The sequence below is a fragment of the Thermobia domestica genome, chromosome 18 (genome assembly GCF_964235325.1).
Source record: "Thermobia domestica chromosome 18, izTheDome1.hap1.1, whole genome shotgun sequence".
Lineage (NCBI taxonomy): Eukaryota > Metazoa > Arthropoda > Insecta > Zygentoma > Lepismatidae > Thermobia > Thermobia domestica.
Window position 1 is genome coordinate 30,078,180 of NC_137471.1, and position 25,234 is coordinate 30,103,413.

Sequence of the window (25,234 nt, forward strand, 5' to 3'; positions counted from 1 at the left end):
TTCCCTCAAAATTTGAAGTCTCTAGGTTGAAATTTATAAAAGAAATGGTAAATTTTCGTGAAAGGTAAAAAATACATGGGAGAGATACGAAGACTGTAGTGACATCTATCGGCAAAACTTGTCCCTTTACACTAACCTTAATATGTGATTTTTAAACTGATGCCAAACAACAATACTACGGGCATGGTGGCTCATTGGTAGAGCGCTCACCTTTATACTAGGGGTCCCTGGTTCGATTCTAGGTCAAGTAAATTTGCAATGGACAACATTGTGTCCGTGCGTTTTTCTTCGAGGTTTCCTCCTACATTCCCGTTTCATGAAATTATTTCATGTGCTCGTAAAGTTTCATTCTGTATGAGATCAAAAACATGGACATTACGCAAAAGTGATGAAAACCGAGTAAAAGCTTCGAACTTTGGAGGTAGAGAAGAATAGAGAGAATTAACTGGCTCGACGAATGAGAGGCTGTTAGAAATTGTGAGGGAGAAAAGAACAATTTTACATATTATTAAGAGTCTTCATCCCGGCGAAATTAAAATACCGCTAATTTTACAGTAATTATGTGATATCTTCAAATAGATAAAAGATAATCGATCGAAATGTGGAACAAGAGCGCCCTAGACAATATCATTTTACATGAGATACCGTTATCACAAGTCACCTAGTGGCTTTCCGTTTTCAGCTGTTTAGAAACGCGAAAATAAATGCCGATTTTCAAAATGGCTCGAAATCGAAAGCAAATAAGTGAGTCGTGATAACGGTTTCTCATGTAAAAGAATATTGAACTAATAGGACTAGCGCGGGAGAGTAATGCTCCCGGAAGTAGAAACGAGAAACACAGTTCTGATTGGTTGGCGTTATCCACTTCTTGCCACGTTGCATTAAAATAGCAGAAATCAAACGCTTGCTGCTGTCCGAGTGGGCTAGCGCTATATGCTAGTAATAAAAGTCTCTTTTGACGCGAGTTCAAACCCGGCCCGAGAAAAGTTTTTTTTTTTTTTACATTTTTATAACACTTATTAAATTAAAATAATATGAAAATAATACTTAAAAAAGTGATTTATTTACTTTTTTGCAAATAAGTAGTTGTAGTACTTATGAGCTTGTACTCCATGATATAGGGCTCGTTTTGTTCCCCTTGTACTTCATGATATAAATTTTGTGACCAACTTAAAACAATTGGCTAGGATAGCGCGTAAAACAGCTGGCTAGAGTAGCGCGCGAAAAAACGTACTTCCGGGAGTATTACATCCCGAGCGGGTCGTGAACTAATTTCTTGCCTCGACTCTCATTTCGTGAGCAACATTGCTGATTACACCATTATTGCTGTTCATCCCATGCACAGGAGTGGACTGTGACTATTCAGGGAGAGGAATTTGCATTGTAGTGCTTAGTAAGTAGAAGAGCTGGGTTTAATTTCCCAGTTTTCAACTTCTCAGAAATTTTGTATATAAACGTGATGTTTCGCAGTTTCATCTTTCTTTTCTTTTCTTTTCTTTTAATTATTTCAGGCATGCGTGGCAGTGGATGCTTCAGAATGTCTCTAAAGATCGTCACACTGTTCTGCTGACGTTTGATCAGGCCAAGAAGTTGGACACAGGACAATTTACCTGTCAGGTTACAGATCACGGATTACAGCAATGCAAGTCTCTTTTTATAGAAATACTCGTTCCGCCGGATGTTGAGGTGAAACCGATGAGTGCCACAATACAAAAGGTACTGATATTATTATTATTATTTTAGGAAGTAGAATCGTCATAATTGAAACCGATCACTTTAAAACAAATGTTGTGACGTCATAGCAAAGACACACAAGATTACCAAAATTTATTTATTTATTTATTTGCCTGTTTTGCATACAAATGAGAGTATTCTCGAGCACGCATACAGTTGTCAAAATTACAAAATAATTACATATATGCTATAAAAAACTTACAGATAATGTAATACATACATAACTATGACTTTTATAAGCTTATACAATCATAATATAATTAACAAAGAAAAAAACATTTATACATTGTCTTCAAAAAAACTCATTTACCGAGTAGTAACATTTATTTACCAAGAACTCGTGAAGATCCGATTTAAACATAGAATATGATTTGTTTTTCTTTTAGAAAGTCAGGTAACTTATTGAAATTTTTTGTACAGTTAATATATACGCTTTTTGAAAAAACGAGAAATTTTGGGGGATAACATGCAAATTATTAACGAATCGAGTATTGTATTTATGGACGTTACTGTTTTCAATAAATAAGTGTTTGTTACTTACGGTAAACAAGATAATTTTATATAGATACGCACAAGGTAATGGTAATATTTTTTGCCCTCGAAAGATGGGCTTGCAAGAAGACTTTGGTGACAATCCAAACACAATCCTTAGTGCTTTCTTTTGTAAGCGAAAGGTGCTAATAATGGAACACCTGTAGTGTATGTGCTAATTGGCAATGAAACACATTGCCTATATTGGAAGTGTGTTAAGTGGTCGTTGGTAATATGTCAGGGAGGATAGAACATAAACGTATGTTGCAATGACAGTTTTGACACCAAATCGAATACCGTCCTGAGTTTTAAGAAGTCAAATTGTGGGTGAGAGGTAAGCTGTTGCAATTATGTATCTACCTAGGTAAGATTGTCACGTGTTAGATGTGTATCGCGAGGGACTGTGTTCAAGCCAATGACATTCCTGCAGAAGTCACGGCCGAAGAGTAATAAGGATCAGTGACTACTGAAAGAAGATTGTCACCAAGAATTGTAGAACAAAAGCGGTAAAAGTGATTACGGAACTCAATCAGGACATGTGACCATTACACTTGGATATGAGTTGCATAACCCGAACCTTCCACATTACTAGTCATCGCTAACAGCAGTCTAGCAAAAAGGAAATGGTGGCGAGAACATGCAAAATAGACCTCCGACGGTTAGAAATGGCGTAATACAGTCTGATGATCCTTCTTTCTTTTATTTCCAACAACAAGCCATGTTTATGTATGGCGGATACCCATAAAGGCTTGGGCTCCGAACTGTCGGTTTCTTTTCATGAAATATGATGGTGACTCTGTAATATTGTGGGTTGCAGTTTTCTCAGAGTCTATAGGTCTTGTGATTAAGTTCTCAGGACGCATTACTGTCAATGACTTTGTGAATATTTTATGTAAGCATGTGGATTCTATGGTTCAGATGTTGTTTCCGGCTGAAAACATAATTTTACAAGGTGATAATGTACCAATTCACACTACTGCAACTGTTGAGGCGTAATTTCATCACATCAGATAAACTACAACACTTCCCCTGACCCGACCAATCCCCATACTTCAATATTATTGAACTTTTTTGTATTCGGTTCTGGAGCTCAGATTCCGGAGCAGATCCTCGGTGACGGAACTAAGTGTTACTCTGCATAACATTGCAAAATTACTTTTTTTTATTTTTTTTATCTTAGAGTACAGCTAAAAATTACACAGGGGAATTTTGGACCTTCCCAACCACATTTTATAAAAAAAAAAAGTAGAGATGCAAAAAAGCCGGCTTTTTTGAATCGATGGTTTTTTTCACATAAAAAGCCGGCTTTTTTGGAAAAAAACCGAGAATTTTGGAAATTTTGGCTTTTTTCATTTTCATGATTTTTCTATCCAAATAGCTTTCTTATAGCATATTCTATAGTTAGATAAGATTTCCACGACCTGAATGCCATACTTAGCTCTATAATTCACCATCAAGATGGATGGAGCACATATTTTACGAATTAAAGCTAACATGAAGAATGTAGTATTTGAGGGCAATTTTACAGGTTATTTAACTTTATTTTAACTTTTGAGTTATCGACATTTTTTTCCTTCTCTAGATCATTTTAGTTTGTCATCCGTGTTTCATTTCTAAGAGCTTAGTACTCCAGCTTCTAGCACGAAAGTTAAACTTACGTTTTTCTATATATCCGTCAAAGCATACGTTTTTCAATATGTCCGTCAAACCGTATTTCCACATTTCTGTTATACTGTAGTTGTGCAATGATTTAGCAATAATTTTCCAGATACAACCTTGAATACCAATTTGTACAAATAATCAATAGCGGATTTAGAAAAGTACTTTGGGAGGGGTTTCTCTGATTGTTTCGTTTTCTAAAAAGTCCTAACTTTATTTGGGAGGTGCTTGAAGTTTATGAGTACAGGCATAACTAATATTTCGTTTCGTTTATATGTTTAGCAATAATCTTCCGGATACAACCTTGAAGATCATTTTATACTGAGAATCAGTGGCGAATTTAAAATAGTGTTTTGGGAGGGGTTTTCTTACTACTAATGTTTAGTTTTTCTAAATATTCGTAATTTTTATTTGACGGGAGCTTAAAGTTTATGAGTAAAGGCATAACTAACAGATATTTCGTTCGTTTTAGACATTCCACAACTTTGGAGAACAGGCTTCAGTCCGAAAAACCGATCCTCTAACCTTCGCAAAACCGTCACTGCTGTTAATTAGTAATAATAACGATTTAAAAACAATAAGAAAGGAAGTCGGCCAACTCCTACACTCCTAGTCGGCCAGTACACGCACTATTTCTACATTCTCAGGTGGAATGAAGGAAGGCTTTGTCAGAATGGTCGAATGCTGGGTTGAATCCCGGACTTCCCGTTAGAAGCGCAAAAGCCAACCACTCAGTCACGTTTGTTGTGCAGTTGTATTTAGCTTAACTTAAATATATTCCGTAGTCTTTTTTTTTTTTTTTTTGTTTGTTCCGTAATGATATGTTGAATCCCTCTTGTTAAAAATTCAGAAAACTTGAGGACTGGGTAAACCGTGATGGTGGTCAAGGGCGCCCATGTTGTGGTTTCCAAGGAGGGGAAGTATAAGCGACGTTTCAAAAATAGTTTCAAATTTTGCTGTAACTAATGTAAAAATCCTATTGGATTTTCAATATTCTGAAGTACATTTTCCTCTAGGGGGGGCAAGCGCCCCCTTAACCCCCCTGATGGGCGCCCTTGATGGTGGTTATAAAAAACTTGACTGTAGAATTTCAAGAATATACAGAACCATGTGCAGCCTTTAATTGTATCATACAAATCTAAGTATTTCTCTTATGTTTTATTTTAATTTTATTTTGTTTCAAAAAGAGGGTATGGAATATTTTGAAGTAAAAATACTACATACAATTTTGCTAGTTATTTGTGTATTTTTTGAAAGAAGTTTTTACTCTTAGGGTTGGCTCGTTTACACCAGCTGTTTTTTTTAAATAACTGGTTTAAACTAAAAAAATTAAAAGAACAAAAATGTGAATCGTGTGAACTTCATAGTGACGTTTCACATGTCAAACCATTTGCATTAGTCTTATTTCCTTTTCACCTTTTAATCAAGGTGTCCCATGTTCAATTCTCGGTCGAACCACAACCCTTCTTTCATGTGTAAACCAAGTACTCTTTCGGATGTCACTTTAAGCGAAAGTCTTCTCCTTGATAACCTCGGTATTACGTAAGGATGTTAAGCCTAAACATACAAAACGAAACCAAATTATATATTTCTGCATGCCTGTTGTTTTATAAAGAAGCGAAGGTTGCTTAAATATATTGATTAAAATTGGTAAAATTTATCGATTGCCTACTTAGCTTCCAACATTAGCTTGGATTGGACTTTCAATGATACCTACATACTAAATTTGTAATTTAATACCTCAGTTTTAGAAAAATAAAACACACTGCTGAACAAGGCTGCACTTATTTAATATAAAAACACATTTACACGTGACGTTTCGATCTTCTATCCAAGATCCTCATCAGACGTGAGTGTACGTCTGATGAGGATCTTGGATAGAAGATCGAAACGTCAGGTGTAAATGTGTTTTTATATTAAATAAGTGCAGTCTTGTTCAGCAGTGTGTTTATTTTTCTGATTTTATTCGCAAGACGTTGACTATGATTGTGTGTCACTCAGTTTTAGCGTACTGATTATAATACGTTGACCTTTAAATTTTACATGCAAATTAAATTTTACAGGATTTTCCCGTTATTGTTTTACATTTAAAAGAATGACGGGATTTTCCCGATGGCTAAGGCGGGAGTTTCTCAATTTAAGAAATTTACTGACCGGACTTCTTTAAGCTTATGGGACCTCTTCCAGCATAACCCCGTTGTTGAATAATAACACCAAGGCGAAACAAACTTATTTCTGTGAATATGTAATACAAATACATAAAGCAAAATATCTAAATCAAAAAACCTGGTTTCAATCCCAAAAAAGCCTGGTTTAAACTGCCCCCCCAAAACGGGTTTTTGGCATTTTCAGAAACAACCATGGTTCTTGCCAACTCTGCTTACTTTTGTATATAGGAGGTTAAAATGTGTTTATTATATACATTGGTTAATCCTTTGGAATTCATAATGTAAAAATGTTGAAGTAAAATTGTTTAAAATATCTTTTCGAAATTCATGGTTTACTTTCGAGGTTTTATATTATTATCGGCATCAACCACTAATTAAATGACTTTCTGTGTTATAGAGAAGCGAAACAAAGTCTGCTTTATCGATTTAAAGCAGAATTTTGAAAAAAGCCCAAAATTTCCCAAGCAAAAAAGCAAAGCAGAAAAAACCGAGTTTTTTTCCAAAAAAGCCGGTTTTTTTCCGAGCCCTTGCATCTCTAAAAAAAAGTTTCTCCTATGTACAGTAATAAGTAATTGCAGTCCAAATATTAAGTTCTTCTTAGAGATTTGTAGTTTGTTTGGTGAGTTTGTAGGAATCCAGAGACCAAGCGTTGTAGAGTGACAGGATCCAAGGCTCTTGCGGCCGAGGAGTGTGTATAGGTACCTCTCAGAGACTGAGGATAAAACTAAGAGACGAGGATAAAACTTAGAGACGAAGCAACCTAGAGTGACAGGTGCTAGACGTCTAGCAAAGGAGCTCTTAGAGATTAGGCGTTCTAGAGAGTGTTATGGATAATGTGAAGACCAGGTATCCAAGTGACGGAGCTCTCTTTTATCCTGAAATGATGTTGACTTTATTGATCTTCGTTATTTGCTGATTGCTGACGATGTGTTCTTCATAGTTGCCGTCTCAATTTGTTTAAGGCCAGCACGTGATGTTGAGAGCACGTGTAGAACCTTGCAATATTCTTTTGGAAATTATTCATGAAAAGAATCAGAGCTCTCCTGCAAGTTAACGATGGTTCCATATCCATATTATTTTAAGTGATGGAACTCTACTATGCCTGGTTTCGAATGTAGAAATTGGAAGTGGTGGAACTCAACCATCTCTGGTTTCAAATTTAGAAATTTGAAGTGGCGGATCTCAACTATGTCCGATTTCAAATGTAGAAATTGGAAGTGGTGGAACTCGACCATGTCCTCTTTTAGTGTAGAAATTGGAAAGTTGTGGAACTCTACCATTTCAGGTTTCAATGATAACATAAATGCGGAGATGGAATCTACTTTTGAAACACTGATACTATAGTTGGAAAAATTAATTAAAAATTATTACAGATTAAAATCAATAATTAAGGCCATTTTTTTAAAAAAAATAATTCATTAAATTTTAAATTAATGCCAGAAAAAATAACGAATGAAAATTTTCATTTATGTTCTTCAAACAAATGTTTTGAAATTTTTATTCGTTGTTTTAGTAGTTGTTAGGATATAACATGCAATGCAGAGGTGGAATACAAGTACAAAGGAAAATACTTTTAAAAAAAGTACACACGAGTCTCAGGCCACTCAGGCGATGAGATTAATTTTACCTTCTTATGCGCAAAGCACAAAAGTGAACATTTCCTTGAAATTCACAATTAGGTGTTGCTCTCTGTTTAGTTTTAATTAATAATAACACTCACAATTACTTAAAAGTTATTTTATATATAGATATATATACCACCTCCAGTATTGATAATGTTTAAGAGAAATCAACTGTCATTCAAATGTAGCTTACATATTACGAACTCAAATTAATTCTTAATTCTATATTTCAGACAATATTAATGTTTATTTTTTTACATTGCTTATTATTTTTTTATGTATTTCATTATGAATGTACTTTTTTTTTAAAAAAAATTCAAACTTTCTTTTTTTTTCTTTCTTTCTTTCTTTCTTTTTTTTTTTTTTTTTTTTTTTTTTTTTTTTTTTTTTTTTTTTTTTTGGTATTTGTGACGAATCTATTAGGCACTTACATTGTATGCTAACATACAACAACATTTTTTTTAAACCAACATTCTTAACAATTGTTTAATGAACAACTTTTATATAGAACAAGTAACTTCATAATTGAGAAGAGCAAGTAAGTCCATCTTCCTCATCTTTGGAAGTAGCATGACAAATATCACGAAGTTAACAAAACTTAAATAGTTTACAAAATTGTCAGTCCAAAGGGTTCATAAATTCTGGTTCATTTCAAATAAAAAATTTCTTCCATTTTAGAATGAAATTAAAATTAGCTTCAAAATTATCTGATTGATTAAAATTAAGATAAGCAATTTTCATTACTATGTAATAAGAACTGCTTTAAGTTCTGATAATTAAGGTAAAATTTAGTGAAGTTAAGAATATGGAGAAATTAGTATTATCAAAAGTTGATGTTTATATATAGTATTAAAATATAATAACAATGAATAGTGTATATCATATTAGTGTCATATCCTTGCAGAATATACATTGTTGAGCTTTGGTTGATCTTATATGATATATTGCGTGGTTAATTTTTCATGGAGAAACTAAACGAACGACGCAAAATATGTGTTTAAAACATATGCGACCTATGTTTCCTTCATCTAACAGTCGTATAGCTTGGGACCGAAAATTTAACATTTGGAACATTGAATTTTGGTTAATACTAAAATTAAATTGATCAGAGTTATTTAATAAAAGTTATTTACTTTGTATTTATTTGTAAACAGACTAACGAAGGGTAAAACGAGCTCAAAAATACATTAAAAAACTATAGAAATTGACAGAATACGAAGTTATTTGTCTTAAAGCATTTGCAATGTATACTACTAAACTAAATAATTATTTAGTACCTTTATTTCTTAGTTCGTAGTAATGCCGATTGGAAGCGCTGCAATCCTCAGAAGCCCCTAACAAAATGCACTTCACAAAGTGATAAAAAGTGACAGAATTACTTGACATTATGCCGATAATTTATGTAAGTAAAAGAAAAAATTACCTTGTGACAGGATTTTGTCAAAAGGCATATATATATATCATATAAAATGTATGTGTGTGTAAAGTTTTATTAGTTAAGTTTGGCCACCGAAATTATGATAAAATGTGAACTTTACGTGTTTCAATTCTGAATCATTATTAAATTACTACAAAATACGAAGATTTTGTTGCTTTTGTTTGTTCAACACAATATATTTTCTTTTTATTCTAGGGACAAAGTATTTATATTACCTGCATGTCTCCAAACGACAGACAACGTGAGAACGCAATCTTTGGATACACTTGGCTGAAAGATAATGAATTCCTCAAGATGAATGAAAGCAGTGAATATGCCGAAGATCTTTATCCATTTGGAAGCATACTCAAAATATTAAATGCCCAAGTAGGAAGTAATAATAATTTATTTCTTTGTGTTTTCTGTCTTTCTCTTGTGCATTACCAGACTTTTTAAAAAAATACGTAAAACCATGCAAAATAATGAAAGAAAATTACAACAGTTGACCAACTAATATAACGTATTGGCGTGAAATACTGGCCTGAAATATAATTCGTCCCAACTTTTAGAGATTATTTGAATAGAGAGACACTAATAATAATAATATCTCCATAATCATATTCATCACCCTAATCAGTAGTGTACGCATGAATTTATTTCGGGGGGGGGAGAGGTTCCAAACTCAATATGAGGGTATTTTATATTAACATTCCTAAAATTTCCCCTAAAATTAGGCTAAAGTTACACAAAAGTCGAAATTTCGGGGGGGGGGGGGGGGGTCCGGACCCCCAGGACCTACTCCCTGCGTACGTCTCTGACCCTAATATATGTTCATTAATGTCGCAAATGTATGGAACTGCTACGAATATTTACTACAAATATCTACTTATACAAATTCGCCAACATAACACATCACTCAGTAAGTTCGTAGGATGAGCAATAAAACAACAACTTTTAGGCAAAATTTGACTTGATTCATCAACATGGTCTTCTTCAAGAGCGATACATGCATTCCAACGTTTCTCTAACATTTCAATGCCTTTTTTTGTAGAATGGTTTATCTTTGGCCTCAAAATAGGCTTCACTTTCGGAAATAATTTCTTATTGGAGCCAAATATGGAGCATTCTTTTAAGTCAGCAAACAGGTGGTATTTGCCGAGAGCCAGATCCGAAGGGTACGGTGGATGAGGAAGCAATTCAAAAAGTGCAATTCGTGCAATTTTGCAATTGTTGAGATCGTTTTTTGACACGGTGAACTGTCTTGGTGAATGAGCACTTTTCCTTCTTCATTTGGGGTCGGTTTTTCGCAATTTGTTCCTTCAAATGCACCAATAATGCTATATAATACTTGCTAGTGATGGTTCTTCCTTTCTCAAGGTAATAAAATATCATGCGCATCCTAAAATATGAAGGCCAAAATCTTACGAACTGACATTTGCGGTTTTGGTCGCTTTGGAAGGCTTTCGCCCGTTGCTGTCCACTCAGATGATTGTCGATTTGACTCTGGAGTGTAGTGGTGAATCCATGTTTCATCCAGTGTCACATACAGCATGGAAAATCCTTTTTATTCCTCTGAAACAGCTCCAAACAGCGCTCTAAATCGTCAACGCCTTGTGTCTTTTAGTCGACTGTGAGCAAACGCGGTACCCACTTCGAACAGAGCTTTCTCATGAACAAAAGTTCATCAAAAATAGTGAACACACTACCTTCTGGTATCGTTAAGGTGTCAGCTATCTCACGCAACTTAAATTTACGACGGCCAAAACTATTTTGTGGATTTTTTCTTTGTTTGTTTCCTGAAACAACTGCCAAATTTAAGCATCAGAGCGTTCAGCATTATCGGTGTTTGTACAGCCGCGTTTAAAATCAGCAAACCATTTCTCTACCACTTGTCTCGATGGAGTAGAGTCCGAATAGCACTTGTTAAGCCATTGCTTTGCTTGAACGGTATTTTTTCCATTAAAAGGCAATGCTTTATCAACGCACGAAATTCAGGTTTTTCCCATTGTTTTGAAAATACAATAGTAGCATCACTAAAACCTCTGTAACTTGTGAATTAAACGTCAGATTGTTATGAAATTTTGACACATATCATTTAAAGGTTACTACTTCCTAAACATCATATAAATTCGTGAATAGTGGCGACGTCTATATCTCATCCTACGAACTTATTGAGTGATGTGTTAATGAAAATATAAATATTTCAAATTATACACCTAGTAAGGTTCCTCAGTCAATTGTTCTTCCAATATTTCGAGTGTGATACTCGGACATACATCCTCAGACTTTGGATTCGGAAATAAATAAATAAACTAAAGTGGAAAATACCAAAAAGGCATAATCTAAAATCAGAAAATAGCAAAAGGGCATAACTTAAAAGTGGAAAATAGCAAAAAAGCATAACCCAAAAATGGAAAATAGCAAAAAAGCATAACCTAAAAGTGGAAAATGGCAAAAAAAAAAAAAAAATCATAACTGAAAAGTAGAAAATAGCAAAAAAACGTAACCTAAAAATGGAAAATAGTAAAAACGCATAACCTAAAAATGGAAAATGACAAAAAAAGTAGAACCTAAAAGTTCGCCTAAAACCCCTAGGAATATGGAAAGGTTATTAAATCAATATAAAAGTTAATTTGTATAAAAGATACTTTAAGCTGCTTTTATAAGATTCCTTGTCATGTGATTCCACCTATATAGGGACGACAAAAGCAAATATTGATACTACGTTAAAGCAACACATAAAAGAGTCTAAATAATAAAAAAAAGGCTATATCAGGTTTATCAAAATACCTCGAAGATAGCAATCAATGCAAATCTAAAGATGTTACGTCTTCTTAAATCTTGCACTAAGTAAGATATGGAAAAGTCTTGAATAAGTTTTGAAGAACTCAATATTCCTTAATGACTCTTTCTTTGATTTTGAAGTTTGGAGGTAAAAATAAACTATTTAACGAGCTAGATTTTAATTCTAGTATAATAAAGACACAGATGACAAAATGTGAATGGTGGAAGAGCCAGAAATCTCAAATAGAAAACTAGCAACAATTTATTTTTCACTATCGTACAGTTACTAACTGAACAAGCGTCTACAGCTGTCATAGAAAGATTTTCATTTATTTATTTATTTTCTTAATTTCGTTTTTGTTCAATTATCCTTAGAAACCGTTTGGAAATCGAAAAGGCTGGTAAGCTGGTAGTTTTGTTTGAAGTTTTCAACAACGAGCATGAAGTTGATAACTAGTTACATGCATGGCACATACGATTTAGGTGAAATTATCCAGAAAATTACAAGTCGTTTATGATATAAACCAGAGAAACCTGATCTAAACCATAGAAACCAGCATATTGCAAATAAACAAAGTTTTTTGTTTGTTTTTATAATAATAATAATAAAAAAAACATTATTTTTAATTACTTCATAACCCTGTTTGATAGTGAAGTTTACGATTTTAGAACTTACAGAATATTACATGATAGAAACGCGATTTGGCCAACCAAGATTTAGAATGGTGGGACTAAACACACATGATTACTTAAAGAAATGATGGGATATATATCGATTAATTTGAAAGTTAAATACCTTACCTTTAGCACTCAAAGGGCCGCACACTTGCTCAATGGTAGAGATTTACTTCTGGTGCATGAGGTCCTTGTTCGATCCCAGTTCGCGCCTTGTGAACTTTGTGGTGGACAAACACTTGTGCGTGAGTTTTCTCGAGATTCTCCCGTTTCCTCCCACTTTCTTCATTCCACCATTTTATTCATGTATAATCATCACTGTCTCCTTTAATCTAGCCAGCATAAGTGTGGGACGTAAGGCATTTCATTTCATTTTAAGCACTCCACGAAGCGTGTTTCCGTAGACAGTGCCTTCGTTAGGCTAACAACATTTTCAGTGCGAAGATTTGTGAACTGTGCTGCTGCTCCAACATTTTCAGTGCGAAGATTGGTAAACTGCTGCTCCTCAGACTATATATTGAAAACTTTGTCTTTGGATGAATTCTGACGGAAATAAAAATCAGTTTCTTGTAAATAGACTTCAGGAGTCATCGGATACCAACATTCTTCAAAATATAGTCTGGAGAGCAGTACAGTTTACCAACCTTTGCAGTGAAGATGTTTCTAGCCTTACAACGAAACTATTTGTGGAAATACTTTTTCTTGGATACTTGAGGTAAAGTTTTTATTTTATATTATTTTATTTATTTTTTAGCTAAAACGTACACCCACGTTTACGCTAATACTCCTCGATAGAATATACTGGTACTATCTTTTCTACTCTGGAGACATGCATAAACTTTAGCACTTTTATATAAACTTTACAGAAATTTAAACTTTGTATAAACTTTAGCAGAAGTCTATTCAAGTTTCTAGCTTAAGAGATTTGTCCTGGACGTTGATCAGTCAGTAACTCAGGACATTTTTTACCTAGGTATATAGAGATTTTAGAAAAGACGGTTCAGAGATCCGCTCTCCTTTAATTTCATAGACGGCAGCCAGTATTGCGTGTAAACTCAGAACGCAAGATCAATTAATAGCTATCTTGCTTAAACGCTAGTATTTTTGATTTGGGATTATTCCTCTTTCGTAACCAATGTTTCGTGCAAAAATATATATATAGGATTTTGTCACCTTAGAATTATAAGTACAGATCGTATTAATTATTTCATGGTACATTTCTTTTCTTTATATCATATATGACTTTTAATCCTGTAATTCTTTCATAATGGTATAAAGATTGTGATATTTACTTCATAATATATCTTTTTCTTATATGCTTTTTAATCTTGTGGCAATTTTTTCGTATTCTCACAAGAATTGTGATAATTACTTTATGGTACATCTTTTTCGGTATGTCATAGGCAGGGCTTGAAAAATCTTGCTTGCAAGTACTAGCCAGCCAGAAAATGTACAAGCTGGACAATTTTTGCAATTACAGTATTTATACTCGCCAAATGTACTTTACTTGCCGTGACTTTTATTCGACAAATGTAAAAAAGTACTCGCCTCTTGCGAGCAGGCGAGTGGATTTTTCAAGCCCTAGTCATAGTATATATATCCTTTAAACTTGTCATTTTTCTATGTTCGTGTAAGGATTGTGATAATTATATCATGGTATACTTTTTCTTTGTCATATATTACCTTTTAGCTTGTTATAATTCTTCTATACTCTTAAAAGATTGTGATAATTACTTCGTTGGTATCTGTATATCATATATAGCTTTTAAACTTACTGTAACTTCTCCATACTCGTAAGAATTATAATAATTAGTTCATTTTGACCTTTTTACTTTCCAGAAATCTGCTACCTATACTTGTATTGTGACTGGGACGGGAAAAATGGGTAACCAGAACAGAAGTATGAAACTGGAAGTAGTTGATAGAACTCAAGTGCCTCTATGTCCATCTACAAAGACATACAACATCTCATGGCCTTCAACAGCTCCCGCTCAATTGTCCATCCAACAGTGTCCACAAAACTACCACGGAGAAGCACATCGATTGTGTAGCTTAGTAGACTCTAGTCGTCCAGAATGGTCTATGCCTGATCTCTCCAATTGCGAGTCTGAGCTTATTATCGCTATAGATGCTAATGTAAGTAGCACTCGATTGTGTAGCTTAGTAGACTCTAGTCGTCCAGAATGGTCTATGCCTGATCTCTCCAATTGCGAGTCTGAGCTTATTATCGCCATAGATACTAATGTAAGTAGCACTCGATTGTGTAGCTTAGTAGACTCTAGTCGTCCAGAATGGTCTATGCCTGATCTCTCCAATTGCAAGTCTGAGCTTATTATCGCTATAGATGCTAATGTAAGTAGTACTTCGAGTATGTATATATATACCAGGAATGGTCAGAAACTAAGGTTACAAATCCTTTAGTGAAATGCATATACAGGGTGTTTCAAAACAACATCGACAACGTTTGGGAGGGGATTCTTGACACCGAGATAAGACAAAAAAATATAGACCAACCTGGATGCACAAATGCTTCCTTTCTGTCTTTATAGGCTGCCGAAAACATGAAAAACAGAATTTTAAAGGTCATTAGTTCCAGAACTATGGAACCTACCGTAATCGGGTCAAGACTTCACTTAGGGACTAATATGTGCGCTATCCAAAAATACATGTTTCAGAATTCTAAAGTACTCATACAACAATTTTTATAGAGGGAGTTTGGCTACAGGCATATAATTTAAAGTACTACCTCTAGAAAAAATGTTGCGAAAGTCCGCAGGATTCTGAATCTTAGATATTTGGGTAGGGTTCATACGAGTTCCTACTAGTTCCTAAGTGAAGTCTTGACCCGACTACGGTAGGCCCCATAGTTTTGGATCTATGGACCTTTAAAGAAAATTTGTTCATGTTTTCGGCAAACTATAGTTCCGAAAGGAAGCATTTGTGCACCCAGGTTGGTCTATATACTTTTTATCTTATCTTGGTGCCAAGAATCATCTCCCAAACGTTGTCGGTGTTGTTTTGAAACATCCGGTATATTATTTCATACAACCAATACAGTCAACGCTAGAACATACAATAGCCTCCATATCGGTTGAAACACTTATCGCATCGTGGGATGAGTTTGAAAATTCCTTCTTGGTAAAAATCCTGTCCTTCCGTGTTCAGCCATGTTGTTGTGAAGTGTTTCACCGCCTCGTTCTGCACAATGTGACGAACGCTTCCGAACGACATTCCCAATTGTCGTAACGTGATCATCCTGTTGTCCTGAATTAGATCCTTCACGCGAGCTGTGTTCAGATCTGTTGATGCCATGCTGGGTCGGACACTGCACTTCACGTCGGTGACGTTTTCTCTACTAGCCGCATACTTTCGACACCATTCTGGGACATGCTGACGAGACATTACAGTCTCTCTGTAAACCTCTACCAGCTGCCGGTGAATTTCAGCCGCGGTTACATGTTTCGCCCACGGAATTCGGATAACTGAGCGGACATATTCACGAGACCAGTTTTCCAAATGAGTCGCCATTTGTATTTATATGCAGCTAGCGCCGTAGGTGGTGGGTGGCTGCAAATCTGCACAGTTGCCAACTCCATGTATTATAATTACCACATACTCCTCATTCCTCTATAACAGACGGAACTCCAGAAATATTAGCATTGTAATCTTAGTTTCTGATCTTTCCCCGTATTATGAAAAATATCGTTTTGTGTCTTTCGTCAGTCTGTGTTGGTGAGTTTATAGCTTTTTTTCTTTAATTAAATTGCATTGTTCTGAGTAATATTAAATGCTCTAATTTCACTTACACTTTCTCTTACTTGTGGTCTTCGGGGTTACTTGTGTTTTCGGGGATACACTGGTAGCTTCACTCTCAGACCATATAACTTTAGTGAAGAACATCGTGTCCGTACAACAACTGCAAACATACAACGGTATGTTGTATACTTGTATTGTATAACTTGTATTGTATACTTGTATTCGAGCAATACGATTCTTAATTACGTTGTTAAATCTTTTATTATCTTTTGAAGCTTCGTAAACATTAACTCACATACAACATAGCAGCGAGACTATGACATTACATTACATAATATCGTGTTTGTTTGTTACTATGACAACCTTCAGTTCGTCGTTCTGGTTACATATCAACATTCCAATTATATATTCGAAAAAACATATATTATTCTTATATTTTCTTCTTTTTCTTCCTCTATAAAATGAACTGGCTTGTACCTATTTATAAACCAATTATTGCTCGAATACAAGTATACAATACAAGTTATACAATACAAGTATACAACATTCCGTTGTATAGGCGCTCAACGGACTTTTCTTTTATTAGTTTACTACTTGAAAGAAAAAGAACTCTGGACCGTTAATTTTTACACATTTTAGACGACCCTTGTATATACAAATTATATTTTGTATCATAATTATTAATCATCATATTTTATTTCATACCAATAATAATATTACATTTATTTTCAGTTTCATAATTAATTATATTCTTACATTTTATATCTTCGTTAGGGCACGTCGGAAGTCCGTTTGTACATTATTTTAGGTCCGTTATTAAGCCATAAAGATCTTAATTAACAAATCAAAATTGTTAGAGCACATCAAAAGGAAGATTGACAAAGATTTTTTAAATAAATTATTCCAGTTATACTTTGGTTTGATACCTAAAACAATAAACCATTTATTCTTTTGACTCTCAATTTGTTTTCATTTCGGTGAAGTAAGGATCATCTTTTTACAATTTGAAATATTTTACTTCAGTTGCTTTCTTGTTATTCCTAACAAAATGTGCCGGATTTTTTTGTAATTGTCTCGTATCCTAAGATTCTTTTAGTTTTGTTTATTTATTTAATTTATTTGTTTGTTTCTATTTTCTCAATTCACAAAGGATCACTTGCTAGATCATCGTCGGTTGTTTTCTTGTTATTCCTAACAAAATGTGCCGGTTTTTCTTTGCTATTGTCTCGTATCCTAAGATTCTTTTAGTTTATTTACTTATTTAATTTATTTGTTTGTTTTTATTTTCTCAATTCACCAAGGATTGTTTCGTGGGATTATCATCAGTAGTGTACTGTTGCCAAGCTTTCAGTTAACCGGTTCCGACACGAACCCAAACGTTCTGAATGTACAAGTTTGCCAGTAAAAATTGTAAGATTAAGTTGAAAAAAATATATAGTTTAACGTCGTATGGTTATGCCTTTTAGATAACGAAATGAATATCGCGAAATTATTCTTAGAATCAGGATGTTCTATCCGCAAGTTTCCTATATCAAATATTGCCACGATATATATATATATATATATATATATATATATATATATATATATATATATATATATATATATATATAATGAAAATGATCATTTTCTAGTGCATTAAACAGGACGAACGGCTCAGGGGCTGAGCCCGCACTTTAAATCTCCATCGCTCCGCTCCTAATTAACCTAGAGAGGTGATTTAGATGTCTGTCTCTTCAGGAAGGATGAAATGTTCCAACGGTGTGCGTTTTATCCACATCAGGGTCCAGAAACGGAAGAATAGGGGCTAAAATTTGGATGTTTCCAGTTCCTCCTTAGCATTGGGGGAGGGAAACTCCAGCTCCAAAGGAGCTACAAGCATAAAAAGTGGTATCAATAAAGATAAATAAACATCCTAACCAATGATACCCTTTTTAAGGTCATTCTTGCGCGCGACAAATAACAGTGTTGCCAATTTCGAGAAAATATATCTTTTAAATTTCTTCATCTTCTTTTACGGGGTGGACACGGGGCCACAAAAGTTACCTCGTTCGAATTTGTGTCCCATAAGCTTTCCAACGAGGTATGGGTTATATCTTTGTGCCAATTAGAAGCGCCAGGGTAGACCAAATTGTTTCGAAAAATATGTACCGAATGATTCTCGTAGGAAACACGTTTGAATTTTTTTTCTCACTTGGTATTGAACTTTTGCCCTTCACACTTTTCTACATGATTGTAGCCAATGTCTATTGTACACGTGAAAAGTTTTTTCCCTGTGTATGAGCAAATAACAGTGTTGCCAGAATCTTACAAATTTCCAGAAACAAAAAAATCTCATTTATATATATATATATATATATATATATATATATATATATATATATATATATATATATATATATAAATTCTTCTTATTCTTTTAAGTTAGCTCGTTGGAATATGCGTTCCATAACCTTCACAACGAGATATAGCTCATGTCCCTGTGACAATTAGAAGGGGTATTAGGACCGTCAACGTAAAGGTCTACGATTTTCTTGAAATCTCTATCCGTCCTGTGAAGTTAAAACAAAAATACCCGAAATGGTAGTTGTATGACTTTAATTTTCTAAACTGAACCGATATTAGGTAACAACATATCATAAGATCACAATAAAAGATTGAAGGAAGAACAACATGTAAACATAATTGTATATGAAAACAAAAATGGTTTGTACCTCTCTCTCTCTCTCTCTCTCTCTCTCTTTTTTTTTTAATAATGGTTTGTACCTCCTTTTTTGGCTTATGGTACTTTTTCTAGCTTCCTAGTTCGAATTTAGGCAGTCTGACACATATATGACAAGATGTTTAACTTTCAGTCACTTGATAAGATGATTAAGACCCAAAGCGTCATTTACGATATACAAGGTTGCATAACTTATATTTGCTGCCAACCAATGCAATACCAGTTTGAAAAATACTCAAGACAACGAGATCCGAACTAAATATAGGATTCAGAATACTGAGTGTTGTAAAGTCACTGTTGTTAAGTGCAGAACTTGAATAAGAAAATCACAACCGTCAAAATCCTCCTTGACAAGCTCTCTGCATTCTAAGCCACATTTCCTTCACCCCAAAGAAGGCAATTCGTCTTCTCAAAGCCCTACTTCCGCTCTTCCTGAGTCCGCAACTAAATCATGACACAAAACTCTATGTATACAAGATGTGTATCCGATCAGTCCTGGTGCATGCACACTAAGCTTGGAACCATGCTGCAAAATCATACCTCAGGCAGTTTCAAGTAGTACAGAACAAGGCTGCTAGGGCTATGTCAGGACATACATGGGAATACCAGGGTGGCGCAAATACATGAGGATCTCAATTTACCATTCCTAACCGTAGTGAGAGAACATCAGTCAACCTTCTTCTGACGACAGATAAGAAGATCCGATTTCCCACACACAACCACCATCGCAACGGAGGAACCACGCAGACACTTGTACTGGATCCCTCGTCCGATTAAACAGCACAGAAGACCCGGCAGGGAGCTAGCAACAGTTGCGGCCCCGGGACACCACATACGACTCCAGCACCACACACCAAGAAAATATCAACGTAAAATGCAAAGATAAAGCTCGTTACTTCAAGCAACATACCTGCCAAAAGGATGTCTGTCTGTCTGTCTGAAGGAAGCATTCACCCCGAAAAGGCAATTTTTTAATCTTGAGTACATATATTTTTGGATATGATTAACAACATATTCCATTGCAAAGGATATTATGATATACAGTTTCTTGCCATAAAATCTGCTTCAAATATTCATATTCATATTTATTTGCCTGTTCATAGCTTACAATGTGAGGATATTCCCCAATTAACCTTTACAGTTGCCATATATGAATACATTCTGTATATGTCATCAGTAAGGTAAGTTTCAACAGAGCAATATTTTTTTCTAACGGTAATTGTAACAGGGTATACACCGTGAATACCCGGTTTTTGTTAATATCCTTATGCTTTGTCGGTATTTTTTACCCAATTTTATACAATTCATATAAACAGTTTTGCTAAAATTTGCATAGTACTGCTGGGTGATACACTGTATGGGACAAAACTATCAGTTAATTGCAAGTTCAATAACCGTATTTAATTCAGAAAATTACGAGTTTTCGGTGAGCTGCAGTATACCGTTGTATTTTCCATGTTTTGCATTTTAACGTGATCAGTGTTAGTCGAAACGAAAAAAAAAAAAAAGTTTAATAATTGACAATGCAAATCATATATAAAAGTAGCAAAATAAAGTACTTCGTAAAGTATTTATACATAGCATTTCATTTCAGTTTCGAAGGCTGATGTTGGGCTTCGAAAACACAACGGGCAATGCAACTCTCCATCAAATTCTTCACTTTCTTCAGAATCATACTCCGTTGTACCCAGGAGAAGGTGAGAAGATTTTGGAGATCACAGAGGGAGTACAGAAGTTCCTAAGTAACCCGAAATTCGTTCAAGATTTTCCGCTGGTGTCACCAACTTTCTTTCAAATCATGTCCATACTTCTCAGTTCTGATTATTCCTTACTCAACAAGCAGGTAAGTGTCATACACTTAGTTGTTAACAGACTATATGTTTTAATCCTGTTAAGTCGTTTCTGTCAGTTCCTACGTCACTTCTTTGTAGCTATACTTCTTATTTTCCGATTATTCCTGAGTGAATAAAAGTATCAATTTTTTTGGAATGCAATCAGTGCCCGTGCATTCGTTTTTATTGTTCGATTAGTGTTTAGCATCTCTCTTAGCAGCGAGACTATATTGTAAAATTGTGCTCGCGCAGGGAGTAGGTTGAGTAAAGCAGAGTCCGGAATCGAGTCGCAGAACTGGCTTTTATTATTCTCTAATATGATACAACAGTATTTACAGAAATACTATAATGTAACTTTCTCTAGATGTGAGCTACAAAAAAGTTAGCCCAAGATCTTGCAGCCTTAAGGAAGGATTTCTACAGAGTTCCGGGCAAGCTAAGTAGAGTGGCATAGGAAACCCCAGTGCTGCGAAGCGAGCAGTGAAGGGGATAAAAGTCACAGAGCCCCGAAGTAGGCTAAGCAGAGTGGCATAGGAAACCCCAGTGCTGCGAAGCAAGCAGTGAAGGGGATAAAAGTCACAGAGCCCCGATGTAGGCTAAGCAGAGTGGCATAGGAAACCCCCAGTGCTGCGAAGCGAGCAGTGATGGGGATAAAAGTCACAGAGCCCCGAAGCAGGCTAAGCAGAGTGGCATAGGAAACCCCAGTGCTGCGAAGCAAGCAGTGAAGGGGATAAAAGTCACAGAGCCCCGAAGTAGGCTAAGCAGAGTGGCATAGGAAACCCCAGTGCTGCGAAGCAAGCAGTGAAGGGGATAAAAGTCACAGAGCCCCGAAATAGGCTAAGCAGAGTGGCATAGGAAACCCCAATGCTCCGAAGCAAGCAGTGAGGGAATTAAGTCATAGAGCCCTGAAGGAGGCTAAGCAACTGAGTTTGGGATCCTGACAGAGCTCCGAGCACGCTAAGCCAGGTGGAAGAGAAGCCTAGAGTTACGCAGCAAACTATAGGCTTTGAGATTGGGTTTCTCCTAGAGCTCCAAGCAAGCTAGAGGAGAGGAGACTAATCGCAGGCTGGTGACTGTCCGTCGAATCTTCTTCTTTATATAGGCGCTCCGGGCGGCGGTGGCGCTGCTGCTCCCATGTCGTCATGTGACTTGTAGGTTTTGCTGACAGTCCGTCGTCTGCTTCTTCATACACTAATCCAACGTGAGGTGTAATATTCCATCGTAAATTCATGTAGTGGTTGTTTTCAAACAGGAGCACATGTGATTGTTTATAAACTAAGGACGTGGTACATTACAATATGAGATAAGGACCGCTTAGCTAGAAAATCCAGACCACCTGAGCTCCCACCGGGAATCAAACCTGGGTCTTCCGTGCTAAAGAGGCATGTACTAACCGTGTAGCCACGAGGGGATTCTCTTAACGCGTTTTTGAGTAGTATCACAACTACCTTTGATAATTAAATGAAAGCACAGAGAACAAAAGGAAAAATACGCTGTTTTCCTTAAATACGCTGAGTATTCCAAGGGTTTCAGATTACCTTCAAGCTTTGCCAATGCTTGCGTGTTACATTTACTACTATAATTAGTGTTGTTTAAACTTACTTGTTTGCCTGCTTTTTCTATTTACCATGTAATCAGGTATTGTTTAATATTATTTAATTGTTTTAACTATTTTTGTTACTTTTCTTATATTCACCATACAATGAAATATGGTTTAACGATGTTTATGTTACACTTACCATACAAGCAAGCAGGCTTTCTTCCAGAGTGTTTTACAAGGGGGAATCAAAGTGTAACGTTACACTTGATGCGGACGACTTAAAAACACGGTTGATCGAAGGAAAGATATACATCAGGCCTGTCGAAGTCACGGCCCTTGAATATTTTTTCTTCTATTCTCGGTTTAATCTGAGAAAGTAAGGAATTTACTTCATACGATATCATGACTTCAACCAACAACAACTAAATCTTCCAAGATAACATACATTCTGAGGTTCCTCTTCACACAGAAGTGCTCTGGACATCCTGCTTTATGGTTGCCGAAAGGTTCTGGAGCTGAGTGAGAGACGAAATTTGCTATTATTATTATTATTATTATTATTATTATTATTATTATTATTATTATTATTATTATTATTATAAATAACAAAATAATACTTTACTTACTTTCATATCCTTTGTAGTTATGAGCTCTTTCTTTTATGGCGTGTTTTACAAATTAACATGTTTTAATATAAAACTACAGGGGAAAGAAACAATTGTTACGATAATGAATTATAGAAGAAACTTTGCTCCATTTGTTCCATAGTATGGAAGTAAGTCCCTACGTTCTAGGAATAACTTTCACAAAAGTTTTCTAGAAGAAATGTACCCTACAATAACTTATACAATCGTTTTCTACGAGAAACTTTATTTTATAAGAACTTCCACAAAAATTTTCTAGAAGAAATGTATCCTACGTTAACTTACTCAAACGCTTTCTAGAAAAAGAACTTTGTTTCATACTGTCTGGAAACTTTCGAATTTAAGTAACTTCTCCAGAAGAAACAGCTAAAGAACAAAGATTAGATATACAATCAAGGGAGTGTCTTTTGTGCAAAACGTTTGCCGAGAAGCTTCAGTGTTTGAAGGCTGAATTCTAAGAAAAGTTCTGCTATATTAAATCCACCGAAGATGAGATCTCCCTGTAAACTGCTACTTTCTCAATCAACATTGTGAAAGTGCCAGTCCATTTACAGACGGAATTAATAGAAAATCAGTGCGATTCAATTATAAAACAAAAAAAACAACAACAAAAAAAAAATGCAGTAAAGTACGTATCCCGAAATTTTATAAATACATACCTGCGACGTGTTAATTTGCGTTGTACGTGATTTCCAGGTTCGGTGATTCGTATCACTGTAAACACAACTTTTCTTACTTGTATTAAAAGGAATAAGACCCTATTAAGATCCAGGTTAACAGACATTCATCTGTCCTCTGTTCTGAAAATTGTTAGTGCAAGCAGCATGTATCCAAACATCCGAAAGCTGATTGCAGGAAAAAAAAAAAAAAAAAAAAAATAGATGTTTGGAAAGAAGCAACAGATGTCCATCTACTAACTGTGTTCCATATATTTCTTCTGTTTTTGTTTTTAATGAACTATGGTATTAGATAAGATGTTACTTACTTACTCACTTTTCAAAATATTATTCAGTATGATAATTTTTTTCTTGCGACCCACACTATTGTACAATACAATCCGAAAGTCTTGTAAACTTGTTTAGTGGTCCAGAACATCAGTATGGGCACCATCATTGTCACAGCACAATATGATGCGGCTCCATATCCTCTGTGGAATTTTCTGCAGCATTGACGGTGTGATTTCCTTTAATGTCTCCTTCAAAACTTGCTTTAAATCTTCAGTTGACTGGTATCGCTATTTCGACACATGCTGCTTAACTGTTCCCCACAGGGAATTGTTGCACGAGTCCATTCAATCAATGCACTGATCCTCTCCCTATCCACCTCTGAGGTAACATCTCATCCAATAATTTTCTAACGAGAAGAGCGTAATGGGGTGGAGGTCCATCCTGTTGAAGTCAGCAACAATGTTCAGTCGTTGGAGCTATGGTGTAAACTAGTCTTGCAACATTTGGAAGTAAGAAAGTTGGTTGACTGTACTGTACAAAAAAGAAAGGCTTTATCAGGTGTCTACTGGACATTGCAGTCCATATCATAGCATGTCTGGGGATTTACCTAACTTTTCATAATAATATAGGTTTTCCTTGCTTCAAACACTCCCCTATTCCGACAAGATCTATAAATTTCACGCTTGTTTGAGAAGAAAACTTTGCCAGGCTTTGGGAGCTTCACAAACACATTGAGTAAATTTGAGCAACCTTCATGTCTTCATCACATGTTCTCATCACTCAATTAATTTACGAATGATGGCAAAAAATATTTCAAGATCCTTTTTATGTATGTCAGCATCATAATTGTTTTTGCAACTCCCAAGTTCACAGGATCTTTACCCCAATGATTTTTTTGGGAGATCTCATCTCAGAATCCGTTACTACTGCACTTGTTTCTTGTCGTGTTGATGATCGGCCTGTTCTTTTTTTATTCAAAATGGATCCAGTATGGAAGAGTTTTTCTTGCCATCGCAGTATCGTTCGCTTCGGTAGAGCTTCTTGGTTAAATCGTGCTGCAAAATCCTGTTGCATATCTCTAATGGTTTCCCCAGTATGTGGACGTTGATGATTCCGTGCACTTACCCGAATACGATCATCCACACTGTAGATACACGTTCTTCCACACACAAGAGAGAGATCTCAGCCACCTGAAAAGAAAAT

The 25,234-nt window shown here is 35.3% G+C and overlaps 1 protein-coding gene across 3 annotated transcripts in view; it reads left to right on the forward strand.

Moving 5' to 3' along the window:
- LOC145675726 (uncharacterized) overlaps positions 1–25,234 on the forward strand; it is a 1,359,799-nt gene that overhangs the window by 1,298,239 nt on the left and 36,326 nt on the right. For all 3 annotated transcript variants that reach the window (XM_081746346.1, XM_081746345.1, XM_081746348.1), the window contains 4 exons: positions 1,512–1,716; positions 9,348–9,518; positions 14,430–14,726; positions 20,663–20,911. In XM_081746346.1, coding sequence (XP_081602472.1) covers positions 1,512–1,716; positions 9,348–9,518; positions 14,430–14,726; positions 20,663–20,911 — 922 coding nt within the window. The remainder of the gene's footprint in view (positions 1–1,511; positions 1,717–9,347; positions 9,519–14,429; positions 14,727–20,662; positions 20,912–25,234) is intronic.